The sequence below is a fragment of the Odocoileus virginianus genome, chromosome 24 (genome assembly GCF_023699985.2).
Source record: "Odocoileus virginianus isolate 20LAN1187 ecotype Illinois chromosome 24, Ovbor_1.2, whole genome shotgun sequence".
In the NCBI taxonomy this organism is placed as follows: Eukaryota; Metazoa; Chordata; class Mammalia; order Artiodactyla; family Cervidae; genus Odocoileus; species Odocoileus virginianus.
The window spans coordinates 17547294-17567830 of NC_069697.1; the positions used below are offsets into that span (position 1 = coordinate 17547294).

General features: G+C 38.4%; 1 protein-coding gene across 5 annotated transcripts in view; it reads right to left on the minus strand.

Moving 5' to 3' along the window:
* Positions 1-20537, minus strand: part of POC1B (POC1 centriolar protein B) — a 100022-nt gene that overhangs the window by 24290 nt on the left and 55195 nt on the right. For 2 of the 5 annotated variants that reach the window (XM_020882466.2, XM_070454310.1), the window contains 2 exons: positions 11498-11578; positions 11253-11333 (listed from right to left, as the gene is read on the minus strand). The exons of 1 other annotated variant lie outside the window; for it this stretch is intronic. In XM_020882466.2, coding sequence (XP_020738125.1) covers positions 11253-11333; positions 11498-11578 — 162 coding nt within the window. The remainder of the gene's footprint in view (positions 1-11252; positions 11334-11497; positions 11579-20537) is intronic. 2 more of the 5 variants (XM_020882467.2, XM_070454311.1) reach the window with 1 other exon arrangement.

Sequence of the window (20537 nt, forward strand, 5' to 3'; positions counted from 1 at the left end):
AGTGGCCAAAATGTAAAACAGCTATAGCCTTATGGGATTTATAAATCACAGAATATATATAAACTATTTCTTGAAAAAGAAAAAATGAAGTTTTTAAATAGTTTTAACAGCTTGAATTTTTTTCAGTAATTTTATTGTGTACTGAATTTTATAGAGAGTACACAGAATTTTCTAAAAGTACAAATCTGGAAGACTGAATTTCTTACTCAAATTCTTCAAAAGTTTCAACTGATTTTCCAAAGCACACAGCGGTCTTCACTTTATCTTAAAAGAATGCTTAAAATGAGCAATTGTTTTTCATCCTGAAATTTCATTAAACGATTATTATCCCTAAAATGTATTTTTCTGAGTTTAGAATAACATTTACTCTGGTACTTTGTCTAATGCTAGATGTCATTTAACATGAATTTATTTCACATAATATCAGCCTTAAAGAATGGGCAAAATAGGGCACAGATTCATTGTACTGAACCTGTAGCGTCAAACAGGAAATTTCCAAGTGACTTCTGAGATGTCTTTTAACATTTCACCTGTGGGGACAAGGGGTAACACTAACAGGACATAATTACTCCCAAAGACGAGATGGGAACTTAGTCTAAGGAGCCGTGAGCTTGGTAGGACTGGATCCCTAATCTGAGCAATAATAGCGGCAAAGAGAGAGAGGAAGGTTGGAGGAGACAGTCTGGGTTCTACAAGTAGGTGCACAGCTGGACAAGAGCCTCGAATCACTAGAAAGAAACCCCAAATATTACAGGCTTGAGCAAGCTTTTGAGCCTTGCTCATAAAATTTCCAGACCAATGAACAGAATATTTACCAAGAAAACATAGCTCAGTTAAAAAAAAAAAAAGTCAATGGAAAATGATATTCACTTTATAAAATTCACACTGTAACCAAGTCTGATGGACACTGACATTATCACCTATTCCACATAGGAAATTATATCCATATGCACCAGAAAGAATAGCAGTAACACCAAAGAAACCTTACACACACAATTCTTGCCACAAAGAATACTCTGCCTTAAAAAAAGATTAAATAAACAATGAAAAAATTAAAATAAGTTACAGGGTGAGGTTGAGGACCCCAGAAGGTCCCTGAAGTAAAAGAAAAGTAATTACAAAGTCCTGCCAAGGAGGGAAAGCCCAAACTCAATTTTTGTCAACTGTCATAAATGATGTTCTATACAGTAATTTTTTCCATCATCCCAGAATCAAATCCAGTCATTCACACTCATGTACTGTTGTTAAACATGGTATGAATATATAATATTCTATCACTTGACATAATATATTTTATTTGATTTGTGTCCATTTATTGTTGCTGTTGTTTTAAGTAATGCTGAAATAAATACCCTTTAAGTTTTTTTCTGTACATATTTATTTAGGATCTTTAGTATGATCATTCAGAACCCAGCAGGAAAACAGAAACCACAACAGTTATTTTAATAGAAAGAATTTAATATAGGGAACCCAGTTAGACAGGTTTGGAAGTCTGCAAAGGCTAAAAGGAAGCACAGAGGTGAGAAGAAATAGTAAATGCATGAAGCAAGCCCCACTTGGGGCTGAAGGAACAAAGGAAAGAAGCTGGTTTGTTAGAAAGTTAGACACTCAGAGGCCCCTTGCTGAGCTGAGATGGTTTGTTCATAGGAGGGAAGAGGAATGTTCATTAAAAAGACATTCTGAAAGGAAGAGGAAATGCCTGGCATTCCTTCTGCATCTCTCCTTCAACTTAAAACAAACAAGTAACTCTTATGTGCTTCAGTAAAACAATCCAAACAAATACACGAAAAGTTAAAAGAATTTTGCCACCATAAATGCTGAAACCCACCAAAATTCTGTAGTGATCTATCTGGAAAGCAGTTTAAAAAGCACATATGATATTAAAGTTGGGCTTCATAGTGACCATCATTGTTTCAACCAAAGGAAAAAGAAAATACTGTAGGAATTAGGAAAAAAAAAAAAAGGAAGTCAAATTATACCGGAACATTCCTCAGTTGTAAAAGTCATTTCAAGTCAATCGTAATGTTTAAATTATAGGGGCTGATGGGTTGGTTGGTTTGAAGCAGCTTTCTGTATGCTCGAGGATGGATGACGGTGCACACAGAATGGTATCTTCTACTGATGCCTGACTGTCTCAGAAAGGAAAAGCAGGGAGACCGAAAGACACAGACAGAACTAGGCAAGAAGCAGCAGTGAGCTTCAGTCGCCAGTTCCCTCGGGTCACGAGGATTTTAATCTCTCTTAGGACCTAATATATTCATAGTTTACATCACCCGACGTCATAAAGCACAAAGAACCGACAGAAAAATTGATTTCAGCGGACTTGTGGACTACCTCCACCAAATACTTAGCTGTCAGGTGGCTAAATAAAGAAAGGAGCAGAGGCAACTAGCTTCACCGTAGAAGCAGCACCAAATAACTCAAAACCAGACGGGTATCCTATCTGGAACAGCTGAGGGTGAGGCTTACTAGTTTCCACACAGCTCTAACAGAGCCACGAGTGGCGTTTAGCTCCAGAGCAAACCCTCCTCCGGGTCAGCAGGAAGCCGGTTCAGGGCCGACCGTCCAGGAGACAGGCCCTTGGCAGTCGTGTCCTGTGTGAAAAGCTCACTGCTGTTCCTGCATTCCTCAGGGCGCGTTTCTGCTCCTCTCAGAGGATGTTGCTCTTCCACAGGAAGAGGAAGGAACCAGCTGTTACTGGATGTGTGGGCTGAGGCTGTCGGGCATTTTCTGCATGCCTCAGCCTCAGCTGTGGGAACTGGGGATGCGGCTTAGATCCCCAGGCCTGGGACGGCCCAGGGGAGTTGCAGCGGTTCAGAAACACAGGAGCTCAGGAGGTGGGGAGGCAGAAATGACACCTGCAATGTTAACACCTCCAGTTCCCAGCAGTGCGCTCATTTTCTAAAGGGAATTCAGAAAGGGATTTACTCCATTGGGCTCCCAGAGAGCATGTTTCATAAAAATCCTTCTGTGAACTCTCGGTCTCTAAAAGTTTAAGTCCTAAACCACTTTTGTCAACAGGTTATAAAGACCAGTTTTATTGCACAAGTTTTTAACTAGGACTAAGCCTAAAATTTTAATTAGTATAAAATTTTTGGTAAAAGGAAGCACTCACAATGTAAGCTTTCTTTCTCTGTGACCTTGAAACTTGAAGGGGGTAAAGCTCAAATTAGTAAATCCTTAATGACAGCTGAGTCAAACACTTAGGGACTTTGATTACTATGATTTTTATCAAAAAGTATATTTTATTTGGAGGAAAAAAAAGAAAGCCTCTGACCAACACTATTAATCTCCCTTTACAGTGGTACTTAGTAAACCAGCTTTTTGAAAAAGCCACGTTCCTTTAACAGACTAAAAAGTTTTAGTTGGTTGCTTTTTTCCATAATCCCAAAACGCAGTTTTTTTTTAAAGGTCAGTTATCACATTTACAACTGTTGGTAGTTCTTATAACATATGGGTCATGATGTACCCAACCAAGGATGCAACTAACATGAAAATAGTCTCATTCTCTCTAATGTTTTCTCTAAAATAACTTGTATCTGAAAAAAAAAAAGTGCGTTTTCTATTCTAAAGGGTAAGAGATTTATGGAACTGTATTTTTTCTTATTTACTTCTGTTAGTTATCATATGTGACTTTTTTTTAAAAATGCTCTGACAATTTAATTACTTTATTTCTTTTAGTTTCAAAGAGTGAGGTTTTAAAATTATTCCTCAAACTCTGATAAGAATTCAACTTTTACTCCTAATATCTAACAGTTACACAACTTTTTGAGACACTGAATTTAAAAAAAAAGTATTACTGTATCTCACTTGACATATTCACTATCATTTGAAATTAAGACTAAATGTCTTAATAACATGAGGATAAACTGTGGAAAGCACCTCTGTGTCAAGTCCAGAGCTGGGTTTTACAAATGCCTATGCTTATTTTATTTCAAACACTTAAGAGTGGGGGCAGCAGGAAAATATTGAGGGCCACTGAACCAATGCCTAAAGAGCCCATAAAAATGCCTTTTCCTAAAGCTTAGTAAGCAACAACAAAAATACAAACATATCTAGTTTTGGAAATCATATGCACTAAACTAACAAGTCAAATGCTACCTTATAAACTATTGCAAAGTTTAAACACTGAAAAAAGAACTTCACCTACCCCCAACTTTAGATGCTGTTTATATGATAATCCAGGAATGTTATCATACAGAAAAGCAGTGTAAGCAGGAGCTTTGTGCAACATGATTTTTACTGGTGTTCCTGGAAAGGTAAATGGGGTATCTGGGGAGAAACCATTGCATATTGCCAATTTACACTTTCCAAATTACAAATTTTAGTTTTGAGACTTTTAGGTTTGAATACACCATTCTTTCAAATAAGTCTTTCCAAATCTTTGCTTACATAAGCAGTTAGGAGCTGGAATAACTCTGAACTAGTTATGCAATGTTGTCTAGTAACCAGGATGAACTGTTGCCACAACATCCATGGAGATATCCTCTCTGCATTGGAAAGTTTACTCTTTGTCTGTCTTTTTATTTTATCAATACATCAGTATTTTTCAGATAGCACGTATCATATGAAAACCTCCATGAAACTGGATTAACTTTAACCTTTTTCTTCCTAAAAATCAACTGATGTGACCATCTTTCCAGAAGGGGAAATCAATGAACTTTGCTAAAAAATGCATATCTAAAGGACATCTTGGAAGGAAGAGAATGTTTCACCATTGTCCTTCTCCAAGTCAAAGAAACAGTACAGTGTTTCTTGCTTTGATTCAGCTGACCACTTTCTTGATCCCAGAAAAGAATATAGGAAAATCAAAGGTCTTTTTTCTCTCAGCAACTCCTCTGGTAAAATGATGCTGAACCGGGAGATAATCTTGGCCACCCGGAGATTACCCAGGGCTGCACCTTACTATCCCTGGAGACAGGAGGTAGGGAATCTCACAACTGACATCCAATCTGTCAGGAAATCCTCTTGGCTCTGCCTTCAAAATATCAATACATTCAGAATCAGATCACTTAAAACCATCTCTGCACCCTGGATCAAGCGACTACTGCCTCCTGCCTGATGATTTCATTAGCTTCCAAACTGGTCTCTTTGCTCTCCTCCACCGCCTTTTCCCAATACTTTGGCCACCTGGTGTGCAGAGCTGACTCACCGAAAAAGACCCTAATGCTGGGAAAGATTGAGGGCAAGAGGAGAAGGGGGCGACAGAGGATGAGATGGCTGGATGGCATCACCGACTCAATGGACATGAGTTTAAGCAAACTCCAGGAGACAGGGAAGGACAGGGAAGCCTGGCATACTACAGTCCATGGGCTTGCAAGAGTCAGACCCGACTGAGCAACTAAACACCACCACCACCACCTTCGCCAGCTGTTTCTGAACACAGTGGCCAGAGTGAACCTATTACAACACTCGTCAGATCGTGCCTCCTCCTCTGAAGGAACCCCACCCCCCGGGCAGTGGATCCTCCTTACTCCCAGTCTGGCTTTCTATCACTGCTCCCACTGGCCTGGAGTGCCTCCCCACGTATTCATCTGATCTGTTCACTTCATTCCTTCAGTCCTTCCACAAACATCACCTTTCACGCGGCTCCTGTCCTGACCACACTCTAAACGCACCCCTCCTCCTCCCCGAGTTCAGTGCTATCTACACCTCTGCACTGTTTCTGCCTGCTATACTCGACGGTCTATTTTTTAAATCTGAATTGCTTGCCTCCCCTTCTAGAACATAATGCAGGCTTCCCGGGTACAGGCACCTTGTTACTCACGAAGCATGGATTGAGAGCTAACACTGTGTGCGGGCGGCTATGCTCTTGGCATTCTGCCACATCTGCTAGCCTGTGAGTCAGGCGATGTCAGAGACTCCAGATGAGGTGGATGTACCTGCCTTACTTTGGTACGTGTCACATTTTCAGTCACTTCTGAGGCAGCTACTTAAACCTTGCTTTCCCCACATGGAATGTCCCTATCAAAATTCTACCCATCTCCAGTCAGGTCAAGACCTGGTCAAAGGTTTGTGTCTTTTTTTCCTTTAAGAGATGTCTTCTTACTTCCTCTAGCCCGTTCATGATGTTTTTCTGAATCCTTCTGTTAATAATCTTTCATTTGACAATCATATACCCCAGCATCTGGGCTTCCCGGGTGGCACTAGTGGTAAAGAACCTGCCTGACAATGTAGGAGATGTAAGAGACGTGGGTTCAGTCCCTGGGTCGGGAAGATCCTCTGGAGGGGGGCACGGCAAGCCAATCCAGTATTCTTGCCTGAAGAATACCAAGGACAGAGGAGCCTAGTAGGCTACAGTCCATGGGTCACAAAGAGTTGGACACAACTAAAGCAACTTAGCACGCACTCTTGGCAGCTAGCATTTTGAAACTGACACCTAGGTTATAAGTTTCTTGAGGTCAGGCAGACACCCTGACATCCTGTCTTCAGGATGTCACATGATGCCTCCATGCAGTGTGGCTTTAAATATTTTGACTGATGGAGCAAAAAAAAGAGACTGTAGACTTTGATTTTTTCCTGTAATGCAATTGTCGACTCTCAGTTATTTAAGTAAACTTAATCTGGAAACTGTCCCTAATTCTAAAGCAAGGCATATATATTACGTTCATACTCTGTATAGTTACAGAGTGAAAACGACAAACGCGGTTCTCTGAGAAGAGTCCATTGTTTTGATGGTCAATCAATTGAACATGAGCAAGACTGACAATTCCATTGTGGTCATTTGTTGGGAAAATAATAAGAAAATACATCAAAACTTAGGAATATAGTTTATCTAAAAATAACAGTTTTAGTAATCTTAGTATTTTAAGTAAATTTTGCTTAGTCAGTATTTTTAAGAAATGCCACTTTATCTAGACAATTGCTTCTTGAAAGAAAAGCTATGACAAACCTAAATAGCATATTAAAAAGCAGAGACATCAGGCTTCCCTGGCAGGACAGTGGCTGGGACTCTGAGCTTCCAATGCAGGGAGTGTGAGTTCAATCCCTAGTTAGGGAACTATGATCCCATATGTTGCATTGCACAACCAAATAAATAAAATAAAAATGTATTTTTTTTTTAAAAGCGAGACATCACTTTGGCACAAAGGTCCACATAGTCAAAGCTATGGTTTCTCCAGTAGTCATGTACGGATGTGAGAGCTGGACCATAAAGAAGGCTGAGCACCGAAGAATTGATGCTTTCAAATTGTGGTACTGGAAAAGACTCTTGAGAGTCCCTTGGACTGCAAGGAGATCAAACCAGTCAATCCTAAAGGAAATCAACTTTGAATATTCATTGCAAGGACTGATGCTGAAGCTGAAACTTCAATACTTTGGCCACCTGATGCGAAGAGCTGACTCACTGGAAAAGACCCTGATGCTGGGAGGGATTGAAGGCAAGAGGAGAAGGGGGTGAGAGAGGATGAGACGGATGGATGGCATCACCGACTCAGTGGACATAAGTTTGAGCAAACTCCAGAAGATGGTGAAGGACAGGGAAGTCTGGTGTCCTGCAATCGAAGGGATCACAGAGTTGGACATAACTGAACAATTGAACAACAACAGAGGAATTCCTGTCTTGCTTGCCTGGTGAGGAGAGGGGCTGAGGATGTAGCCACACCACATGTCAATCTAATGTTAAATGGCTTCGTACAATTTTGATGACAAAATCTTGGTCTATTTCTAAACCAATAAGTGAAAACATTAAAATATTCAATGAGAATCTTGGACTAAATAATCTTCAGATCAGTATTTAACAAGTGACAATGTGATTAGAATAAGATTCAGAAGTTTGAGATCATTTTTAAACTATGTCTATGTGACAGCCTTTACAGAAACTTTTTTTTTTTTTTAATCAACAAAGCTTTAAAATGCAGATTGGGGACAGCTTATTTTGATCCTGAAATATTGTATCAAGTTTCTTGCCTGGCATTAGAGACACAAGTGCAAGCCACAAAGATACCAGCTGTTACACTGTATCCCATAATTTCTTCTCTGTTGTAAGAAGGCATCAGAGCACAGATATCAATACACTAAGATCTAGAAAGTTGCCTGAATGTAATATTAAATCAAGTCAAAACAGGAACAGAAGCCAATTATTCCTTATATCATAAAAAATCTGCTTTTATCCTATTAATAAATTTCACAAAATAAGTTTTAAAGAGTAATCTTTTTATATCTCATCTTGATGAAAATGAATTTCTAAAGAAATATTCTTCCAGTCTGTAAAAACCAAACAAATCCCCCAAATAAATAGTAACCACAATAACAAAAACAAAACCCACCTTTAAATACTGCTTTTTTTGGCTTCCAACATTTCTCTGGATTTTTAAATTATAATCACATGCAAAGTTCACACCATACTAGTGCTATATGCCAGAATAGAAACAAATATCCTTTACAATTATGCTTGATACGTTATGCAGAAGCAAAAGAAAAGCAGCCAATATGTAGAGGAGATGACAGGTTAAGAAATACCATGAAATGAGAGGGCTTCCCTGGTAACTCAGATTGGTAAAGAATCTGCCTGCAATGCAGGAGATCTGGGTTCAATCCCTGGATTGGGAAGATCCTGTGGAGAAGGGAATGGCAATACACTCCAGTATTCTTGCCTGGAGAATTCCATGGACAGAAGAGCCTGGTGGGCTACAGCCCATGGGATTGTATAGAGTTCATGAGATTGCAAAGAGTTGTATACAACTGAGCGACTAACACATACCACGAAATTAATGGAAAGGCAAACAATCACAGTGATTTCACTTTAGTTTTCTAACCGCTTATCTATCAATAAGCTAAAAGAAAGATACACTGAAAATTTAAAGGAAAGCTCTTTAAAGATACTCTGGATAAAAATCTAAATGCTTCATGAGCATCTATGTCTTCAGAAAATGTGTTAGTAAGAGAAATACAATCAGGATTCTTTATGTCTTGCTGGGAGAAAAGCAGCTATCTTCCAGATTATAGGTAGGATCTCATTAGCCTAATTCCAACCCAATTCATAACAAATGAGTTTTTGTTTTCTGTTTTCTTATTGATTTTATTTTTACGTAGTATTGAGCACACAACTCAAAGTAACAGTGGAATCTTCCTTTTAAGACTTGTAATGTTGGGCTGAACCATGGGAAATCACAGATATTAGATTGTTTTTGCCTACAAATGGCAACATCATATGATTCAATCTGATATTACCCCTTATGTGGATAATAAATGTAGTCTTCAGTCTTATTATACTGTTTTGTAACACAACTACAAATACCGCTACATGTTTATTATAAAAATTATCTTGCCCATAGAGAACAGACTTGTGATGGCCAAGGCAGGAAGATGGACTGGGAGGTTGGTTAGCAGATGCAAACTATTGTGTATAGGGTGGATAAAATAACAAGATAAAAACACAGGTTTTCTGTGTAACACAGAAACTATATTCCCTGTGATAAACCATGATGGAAAAGAATATTTTAAAAATGTATATATGTGTATAGCTGAATCGCCATGCTGTACAGTGGAAATTAACACAACATCATAAATCAACTACACTTCAACTTGGAAAAAAAAAAATTGTCTTCTTGAGGTCCTACCTACTCTGTATTCCTAAGTCGGTTGCTCAGCCATGTCTGACTCTTTGTGATCCCATGGACTGTAGACCACCAGACTCCTCTGTCCATGGGATTCTCCAGGCAAGAATGCTGGGGTGGGTAGCCATTCCCTTCTCCAGGGCATCTTCCTAACCCAGGGATCAAACTCAGGTCTGCAACGCAGGCAGATTCTTTATCCATCTGAGCCACCAGTGAAGCCCTGGCATTCCTGATTTAGGGCCCCATAATGTAGACACTTGACTTTGATGCTTCTGCAACACCATCCAGGGACAGACAGCCTGCTATCACCCTCGAGCTGGCATTTATGCTCACCTCCATAGCATACTATCGAGAACACCTGGATTCCTCAGTTCATGAGGCTTTGCAAAGTTTGAAGGGTAATGGCAGGGACAGTGAGTCTCAAAGTTCAGACCAAAGACTTTTGATGATCTTGTATCTTCTAAGGCAGAAATATCCAATTTTAGTCTACCAACTACCTCACAAGAAGGCAGCACATCTCAAAAGCCACCTATCTTTTGCTCCTCTCACTAGTGGGTCAAAAACTCAACTCATCAGAATTTATAAATTTCAACAGCTGGCCCTTTGAGTAATTCATTGAACATAAATGTATTGAGCACCTACTATAAGCTAAGCACTGTGGCAAGAATTTGATGTCTAGTTAATCTTTAATCTCATAAATAACTTATTAATGCAGGAATGCTCATAGGGTTATTTTATAAACATGAATGTTGTAAGAGACAAGACCACAGACCTGCTTGAGGTCCTAGTGCATGCGTGCTAAGTCACTTCAGTCGTGTCCCAGTCTTTGTGACCCTGTGACCTTATAGAGCCCATCAGGCTCCTCTGTCCATGGAATTCTCCAGGCAAAAGTACTGGAGTGGGCTATCATTTCCCCCTCCGGGGGATCTTCCCAACCCAGGGATTGAACCCACGTCTCTTCTGTGACACGCCCTGGCAGGTGGGTTCTTTACCACTAGCACTACCTGGAAAGTTACCAACAATTCTTGGGATTCTCTTTGACAGCCAGCCCCTAGGCTGACCCTCCAGCTGATTTCCTGTCTCTGGAACTTCTTATGACTGATCTGGGAGTCTTTTCTGCATGGCATTCACCCTAAAAAGACTCTTTAATAAGTAGACTTCTTTCTGACACAGGATAGACTCAGAATAGACTAGTTCTCTGCAGAATTCCTCTACAATAAATACAATTCTTGAGATCTACTGGAAAGTTTATAACATTGTAATGTCAAGGGCTTTTCTTGCTTGTTTTCTTTTTGGCCACATGTGAATAATTTACCCCAAGTGTTTAACTATACTGACTCTATTTCAGCAGTGTTGCCAAAGACCACGCCATCCCTCCCATTTGTTTTTAGGACGAGTTTTGCTCTAACAGAATTGATGGCAGAAATGATCTGCCTTGCAAAGATTAAGCACACTCAAACTGAAAGGCTAAAACTCTCAATTTTTTAAGACTTCAGATACACTGAGTAAATAAATTGTATGTATGCAAATACACCTTAATTTTTGGATTATCCATCAAGAGAGATGAACAAAGGAAAATGACTACTTTTCTTACAGCTTCTAAGGAGAACAGAAGTAAGTTTAGCACCTCTGAAAGATAATTAGCAAAGAAGGAAATCTCTTCTCTAACAACACCTGAAATGTCACATGGACTACCTTAACAGGAGACGAGACAGCATGGATTCTCCTGCCCTCAAGGTCCTCAAAATACTTGTCTGGAAATTGGTACTGCTCCCCCTGGTGGCAATTTAGACACATTGTAAGTTGACTTTTCATATAAGGTTTTTTCTAAACTGTTAGGCTACTTAGTCAATTTTATAATCTTTTCTCCCACACACTTTTTAAGGAAAATGGATTATGCTAAACAATTAAATACCACTTAAATGCCAAAGGAAACTTACTGTGGTAGAATCAAAAGAAAGGATGTCCACAACAGGGGGAGTAGAGGTCTGCAAATCGATTACATCAAGCTTTGGATTAATCTGCATATATACATTAAAAAGGCTAATATTAGATTTTTATACCATAAGAAATTGGATGCCATTTGTAACAATCTAGAGGGTATTTCCTAATATGTTCTAAAATTAAAATATATTTGTATACTAGCATGGATACAAAATTTTAAAATACTAGCCTACCAAATCTATCAGTATGTAAGAAAAGATCATTGTGACCACGTTGAATTTATCCCAGGAATAAAAAGTTGTTTTTACATTTGAAAATCAATGGGATTCACCTATAGAGAGCTATTAAAAGTAAAATAAATGACCCACCTTAAAAGATGAAGAAAAAAATCCTAGCCAGTTCAGTAAGACAAGAAAAGGAAATAAAAGCATTAAGATGTAAGAATTGAAACAGAAGAAATAAAAATTGTTATTCATATATAATTATCTATAAAGAAATCACAAAAGAATCTACCACTAAATCATTAAAACAAGGGAGTTTACTAGATCCAAAATTGATACACAAAATCAATTACATGTCTGCACTTTAGTACACATAAAATGTAAATTTTTAAAAATCATAATTTACAGTACTATAAAAATTTAAAAGTACATCAAAGAAAAACAAAGATGCATAAGACCTTTATGGAAAAATAAAACTCATGTAAAGATATTAAAGAAGTTTATTGAAAGTTATACCATCTACTGGCACAAAGACAGAAATATAGATCAATGGAACAGAATAGAAAGCCCAGAGATAAATCCACAAACCTATGGACACCATATCTTCGACAAAGGAGGCAATAATATACAATGGAAAAAAGACAACCTCTTTAACAAGTGGTGCTGGGTCAACCCACAAGTGGTCAACCACCTGTAAAAGAATGAAACTAGAACACTTTCTAACACCATACACAAAAATAAACTCAAAATGGATTAAAGATCTAAATGTAAGAGCAGAAACTATAAAACTCCTAGAGGAGAACATAGGCAAAACACTCTCCGACATAAATCACAGCACGATCCTCTATGAACCACCTCCCAGAATATTGGAAATAAAAGCAAAAATAAACAAATGGGACCTAATTAAACTTAAAAGCTTTTGTACAACAAAGGAAACTATAAGCAAGGTGAAAAGACAGCCCTCAGATTGGGAGAAAATAATAGCAAACGAAGCAACAGACAAAGGATTAATCTCAAAAATATACAAGCAACTCCTGCAGCTCAACTCCAGAAAAATAAATGACCCAATCAAAAAATGGGCCAAAGAACTAAACAGACATTTCTCCAAAGAAGACATACAGATGGCTAACAAACACATGAAAAGATGCTCCACATCACTCATTATCAGAGAAATGCAAATCAAAATCACAACGAGGTACCATTACATGCCAGTCAGGATGGCTGCTATCCAAAAGTCTACAAGCAACAAATGCTGGAGAGGGTGTGGAGAAAAGGGAACCCTCTTACACTGCTGGTGGGAATGCAAACTAGTACAGCCGCTATGGAGAACAGTGTGGAGATTTCTTAAAAAACTGGAATTAGAACTGCCATATGACCCAGCAATCCTACTTCTGGGCATACACACTGAGGAAACCAGATCTGAAAGAGACACGTGCACCCCAATGTTCATCGCAGCACTGTTTATAATAGCCAGGACATGGAAGCAACCTAGATGCCCATCAGCAGACGAATGGATAAGGAAGCTATGGTACATATACACAATGGAATATTACTCAGCCATTAAAAAGAATTCACTTGAATCAGTTCTAATGAGATGGATGAAACTGGAGCCCATTATACAGAGTGAAATAAGCCAGAAAGATAAAGACCAATACAGTATACTAACGCATATATATGGAATTTAGAAAGATGGTAACGATAACCCTATATGCAAAGCAGAAAAAGAGACACAGATGTACAGAAAAGAATTTTGGACTCTGTGGGAGAAGGCGAGGGTGGGATGTTTCGAGAGAACAGCATCGAAACATGTATATTATCTGGGGTGAAGCAGATCACCAGCCCAGGCTGGATGCATGAGACAAGTGTTCGGGCCTGGTGCACTGGGAAGACCCAGAGCAATCGGGTGGAGAGGGAGGTGGGAGGGGGGATCGGGATGGGGAGTGCATGTAAATCCATGGCTGGTTTGTGTCGATGTATGACAAAAACCACTACAATATTGTAAAGTAATTAGCCTCCAACTAATAAAAATAAATGGAAAAAAAAAGAAAGTTATACCATAAAGAGCTCAGAAGCAAAGCCCTGTACATATGAAAACCAAATACAAAATAAAAATGGTGCCACAAATCAATAGAGGAAGGGTGACTTGTACCTGAGAAAACAGGCTCACTAAATAGATACCTAACACTACATAAATAAAAGATGGACAGCAGATAAATTATAAACCTAAATGGTATGTTAAAACTATAAAGTTAATAGAAGTAAATGTGTAAAAACATCTTTCTGACCTGGGGTAGAGAAGGATATCTTAAACTGAAGCTGGAAAAGTAAAGCCATAAGGCCCAAAAAATTAAAAACTGATCCATCTTGTTTATACAAATATTAAGAATTTCTGTTTCACAGTGGATACCATAAAGTTAACAGTCAGATAATGGAACAGGAGGAGATATTATGCTTGGCACTGGAAAAGGGCAGATATCTAAAATATATAAGAAAAACCTACAAATCAATGTGAAAAGAAAAGAAGTCCTAAGAAAACATCACAGAAACCTAATAGTTATGTAGAATATGAAGAGATTTTCAGAAACATTAGTAGTAATTAGAAAAGGGAAGCGTAAAGCAAAATCCCACTTAATACCGATCAGATTACAAAAGCTAGAAAGTTCAGTGATATGCTGACACTGTTTATAGAACATTTTTTCTAATGGCAAAAACAAAAACCACAATCTTGCAGAAACTAACACTACATTGTAAATCCATTGTCAATAAAATAAATAAATTCAAGAAACAAACCACAATCAGAAATCCCCAAATGTTTATCAACAGTAGAACAGATATATAATCATGGGAATTACTGTCTTAAATTCACTGGAATCCTATACAGCAGTGAAAATGAATGAAATACAACTATGTACAACAACATATGAAAGCATGAATTCAGAATCCATCCATACAAATCTCAGGATTTTAATGTTAAATAAAAAAGCAGGTTATATGAAAATATGCATAGTATGATTCCATTATATAAAGTTTAGAACTATCCAAAATGAAATAATATCTAATTATTGATTCAAACATATACAGTAAAATTTAAAAGAAAAGCAAGGGAATAATAGAGTGGTGACTACTTCTGAGGGAGATTATTTCAGAATTAAGGGGGGAGGAAAGAAACCACAAGGTCACTAATTATTTACACTAAACGTTATGAATACAAAGCAGTAAACAAAGGGCAACAAAGATAGCAGAAGTTGGTATCAAATAAGTGCTCCCAACAAGTGGACTGCAACAGGCTTCCCATGGAGAAAAGAGAGCTTAAGATGACTTCTTTAGAAAAGTTAAGAAAACAAAAGCAAAGAGAGTCGGAGATGAGGTCCTGAGCCTCCCTGAGCCCAGAGAATGCTGGCACAGCCTGCTGCACCAGGCGGCCACAGGAGAGGGTGGCAAGCGTCAAACCGTGAGGGGTGAAGTCATTTGGGAAGGCACAGGAAAACTGGAGGCTAAAATGTGCTTTAGAAAGATTGTGCTGACGGGAACATGCAGAGTATCCAGAATGAAGTAGGGATGTAACAGTGAGGACAACACTGCACTCATCCCGGTGGTAATAAGGGCTGAACCCGTGGTAAGAGGAGTGGAATGATTTTAAGAGCAAATCTGCGGTAAGAGGAGTGGAATGATTTTAAAAGCACGTATCATGTTTGATCGGTACAGCTGTGGCTTTGGAAACATTATGAAGTATTTACATTTATCCAGCCACTTGCGTTACAGGCAGAGGCGTACACACCCAATAATCCCCATACTGCAATAAAGAAGGAATCAGAACCACACAAGGCCATCTGTTTGGCCGCCTAAGTATTTTCTGGCCATTCCGTAGAGCAGAACGCACAGCCTCCTTCCCATCAGCTCTGGGTCCAGAGTTGAGGCAAAGGTAAGAAACCTGAGGCTGACTTGCTTTTCTTTCAATGGTGAGCTAGCTGTCCAGAAAGTGCTTGCAGACACCTTATTTTCTTTTATCTACTGCCATCTAGTGTATATATGAAATTGTTAACCAATGAAAAATTCAATCTGCTTTTGCCATCTGAAACAAGAACTGCTCCAAAAGATGAAATCATATGGAAACAATCAGCGTCTCTCAGAGAGAAATCCTTGAGCTTCTACAGGCTGGGAAATTCTTGCTGTAACAACATTCTAATGTCTTGTGCTACAAGTTGCTGCCACATTCATTAAATGAAGTGGGAAAGTCTCACTAAGTAAAAGTTTATAGTCTTCTCCACAAAGAAAATACGCTGAGACAGTGACACTTACAGTTAAGTTCTTTGCAAGCTAATCTCCACGAATATTAACAGTACCTTCTAGCTCTCCATTTTTATTGAAGGAAATAATGCTTCAATACAGTTGCCTTGAAATGGGAATCACCTGCCTTACGAGAGGTTGAGTTTTCCATCACCAAACAAAAGATTCATGCATGATGGAGGATTAATACAGGTGCCCTCACAGATTCCATCCCATGCCAAGGTTCTAGTATATCCACCACAGTGAGGTGTTCATGAGCTAACAAATTCTGAAGAGTAAGAAACATGCCCATCCTGTCCACTGTTGCATAATCTAAAGCTGCTATGATGTCCAGTATTTGTTAACAGGATGAAATTAAATTTTGATTCTATTGAAGCACTGCATGAAAATAGTTAAAGGTACAGAATGGAACCAGGGTGACTGGTTGCAATTCTCAGGCTGCTGATTGCTAGCTCTAAGATTTAGCTTACACGGACCTCAATTTCTCATGGAATGGAAATAGTGCTTACTTTAGCTTTTAGGAAGACTTAAGGACAGTTTATGTAAGGCAATTAGAATAATGTTGCATGCGTTAGATATTATTATTACTGCTGCTATTATTATATAATCTCTAAAGAACATTTTTAGAGTTACAAAACAATATATATATCACAGCTAGAACTGAAATACAAAACTGGTAGAGGAGTGGTCAGTTTTCTTAACCCATAAATTAATGACACAATGTTTCAACCTTAATAGAAGGTTGAGATAAAAACTCAATCTCAGACTCCAAGTCGGAAATTGATCACTTGTGGTTTCAGCTATGAATCGTGGCCAGACTACCACACAGTATCTTTATGTAAATATTTGGTTAAGTTAAAGGAAGTTTTTCTTCTTGCTCAATATCATACAGAGTTTCCTATGCAATGTGGTGACTAAGGTAACCTCAAATGGCCATTATGAAATCAGAAACCAAAAAAACAATTATTGACAAAGTCTTTTTAATTAACTACTACCCCTTCTTATTGGACATCGATTTGCGCAAACTCTGGGAGACAGTAGGGGACAGAGGAGCCTGGCGTGCTGCAGTCCACAGGGCTGCAAGGAGCTGGATGCAACTTAGAAACTGAACACCACCACTACCAGCCCTTCTCGCAATATCCTGCAACTCTCCGAACAGCTATTTTGAAGGCTTTCTGTCTCCGAGATCTACCACCATCCTTTAGAATGGCTTTATGTCTTCCCATCAAAATGTGCAAAAAGGTGGGGAAGAAAAGTGTCAGGCACACACTTGAAGTTAGTTCCTCCTTCAAGAAGGAGAGTTGGGTTTTGTCCGGGGGTGTGGACTGTGTAGCCCAGCTCATGCCAGTCTGAGAAAGACGAAGTCAGCGTGAATTAGTGATGTGCCACTGCACAATGCGGACAGGGTTAAAATACCTTGTATTGAAAATGAGCTGCTTTCCCACCAAGAAAAGAAAGAAGTTGTTCTTACGTTTTAATTAAGACAGTGTGCCCAGGCCAGGAGCGTTAACAAAGGCTCTGCAGTTGGATGAGCAGAAAGGACAGAGGAGGGGTCTGTCTGACACAGTGAAGAAGAAGATTTTATGCTTTCTGCCTTCTTTCATGTGACCTTCATCTCTCATTTACTCTAAAAGCAATCTGGCCACCACCCTCTCTATCTGTGTAGGAACTAGTAACTTTTATGTATAGCCAGCTGGTACCCAAGGTCTAAGACTCCCTAAGATTCCACACATTCAAACAAGTGGTGCCTTTAAAAAGAGTGGCAAATGGGTGACTTTTGTAAAATGTCAAATAATTTCACTCAGAAGATTGAGATTATGTGATTCAAATCAGCCTAACAGAAAACACAATAAAATACAAATCACAGGAATACGGTGTTGCTTCAAACTCAGAAATCAAACACTTCTGGGTTACTAAAAAAAGAGGAAGTTGGGGAAATTAGATCATTTAGATGTGATTTATTTCACATTTTCTAATAATATATTTTTATTCTTTTAATTAGGAATTTTGACCTCAAAAAAAGGGGGTTGCTAGTTTTCAATTATTTCCAAAGTAACATATTACTTTGTCTAAAGCTTTGAAACTGATTTTGCCTAAAGCTTTGAAAAAAAAAGTTTAATCCATCAAATTTAGTATTTCAAAGTAAAATTTGCTTATCTTAAATAATACACAGTACAACTTCTATTCTGATTCACACTATTCTAAGTGACATCTAAAAATTAACTGCTTTTTAGCTCTTGAGAGATTCATAGACATTAGTTTGAAGCCTTTAAAAAATAATTTGATATTTAACAATTATTTATTCATAATGTTAAAGATGTTCTCTGCCCAGAAAACTTTATACCTTTGCTTTACTATAAGAGATTTTATGGGAAAAATATGAACAGAACGTTGGCTGTTCTTATGCAGAATCCTATATCACAAAGTCTCTGGCATTTTCTGTCATGAAATCTGAATTTTGACAAATGTAAGCCATACTGTATATTTAGTTTAAGCAGGTAATAAATGTAAAGTGCTCAGGTAGTAACTGATATTTAGTAAATGTTCAATACTCACTATTACTGGGCATCTAGTAAGAATGAAGCCTTTTGCTAAATATAAAAAATAAAAACAAACTGGCATAGTAAAGAATATCTTTTTGTACAACCTATATACTCTCTCAGGACATGGCTCCTGTCGCTGTCCTATATACAAGCCATACTTAAGAGTTATTAAATCATAATTACTTGTTACATTTAGGGAAACAGAACACTAGTTCCCCCAATCATCTTCCATAACTAAGAAAAGGGAAAGAAATGGATAACGACTCTATAAATTGGCCTCTGATCCCCTAGTATTAGAAACTGAATTATGTATCCAGACATTCACTTTCTCAGAAGTGCCATTTCAAAAATTTTCTTAAATAAATGATAGATGACAATTGCTACTGAAACTTTATTTCAATCCCCATTTAGTAAATATGTATGAGTGCTTACAGGCTTCCCTGGTGACTTAGTGGTAAAGCATCCACCTGCCAAGCAAGAGACATGGGTTTGATCCCTGGGTTGGGAAGATTCCCTGGAGAAGGAAATGGCAACCCACTCCAGTATTCTTGCCTGGGAAATCTATGGATAGAAGAGCCTGGCGGGCTACAGACCACGGGGGTCACAAAAGAGTCGGACATGACTTTGCAACTAAACAAGAGCAACAAGTATTTACAGCAAAATTAAACTGTACACGAAGGCTGACTTTCTCAAGGCAACAAACATAATCATTCAGTCCCAATGTTCAAGATTCTGCACCAAGTAACTGAGCTGTAACTCCAAGACTAAAAGCCAGTTTTTAATAGATTTTTAAGTGCCTATTGGAAAAATATGGGTATAGAATGGTTCTGCATGGCCTGGGTCATCCTGACCTAGCCATACAAAGCAACCCAGCTAGTTTTACTGCTTTCTGGCTGGACCGCCAGAGCAGAGCTACTGAGAGAACTTGTTGACATCTTAAAGAAAGTCTAGCATTCTTAAGTGCGCTAAGGACTAAGAGTAAATCACAGAGAAAATGTCTTGAGTCCCCAGAGCTGAGGCAGTGTGATATTATGGAAGTATCACCAGGTTAGGAGTAAGGAGACCTGGGCTCAGCCCGCAGCTCTGTCACCTACCACTCTGGAAAGGTAGGTGGCTGAATGGATAACAGGACAACAGCAATGCTGCTGATCAGGCCCAGCCAAGCTACAGCAATACTAGCACGAAAAACACCAAGAGTCAATAACATCAGCATAGGTAAAGCAAGAAAAGGAAACTCAAGTTAAAATACGTTTCACATGTACTTGATGTGAATTCATTTGATCACAGGGGGTCAACAAATGCATCTATAATGGTAGAAACTGAAACAAAATGTGGTAAATCAGAAATTACAATATATTCTTTCTTTCAAAGAAATAAAAGTGGGAGAAGCAAGATGGTGGAAAAGCAAGTGGACGTGGAGTGCGTCTCTCTCCACAGCTAAATCAGGAGTACATCTAGAGATACAACAGTTCTCACAGAACACTGGCTGAATACTAGCAGGAGTCCTTGGCCACAGGAAAGGACTATACAGATCTGTGCGTGACTGGGAAGGATGAAAGAAAGGAGGACCAGGAGGGGAGCACACAGGACCAGACCTGCATCTGGGGGTCCGGGAGCTGAAGTAGGGCAGAGACTCCTGCTGTTGGTTCTGGGTTTTTCGGGTTTCTTTCCCTTCCTTTTTCTCTGATGCTGTGGTTGTTGTTTTTATTATTATTATTTATATTTAGGCTTTGGGGATTTTTTTTTTAATCATACTTTTTATTTCTTTTATATATGTTCTACTTTGGCTTTCCGCTACACTGTCTTTTTAAAATTTTGTGTTTTTTGTTTTCTTTTTGGGGTTTATTTGGCTCTTTCTGGATCTTTTTGTTGATGTTGTTTTAATATATACAGAAACTTTTTATATATATTTCTATTTCAAATTGGCTTTTCTGAATTTTTTTTTCTTTTACCATTTTTGCCTTTTTTTCCCTTTGCTTTATTCC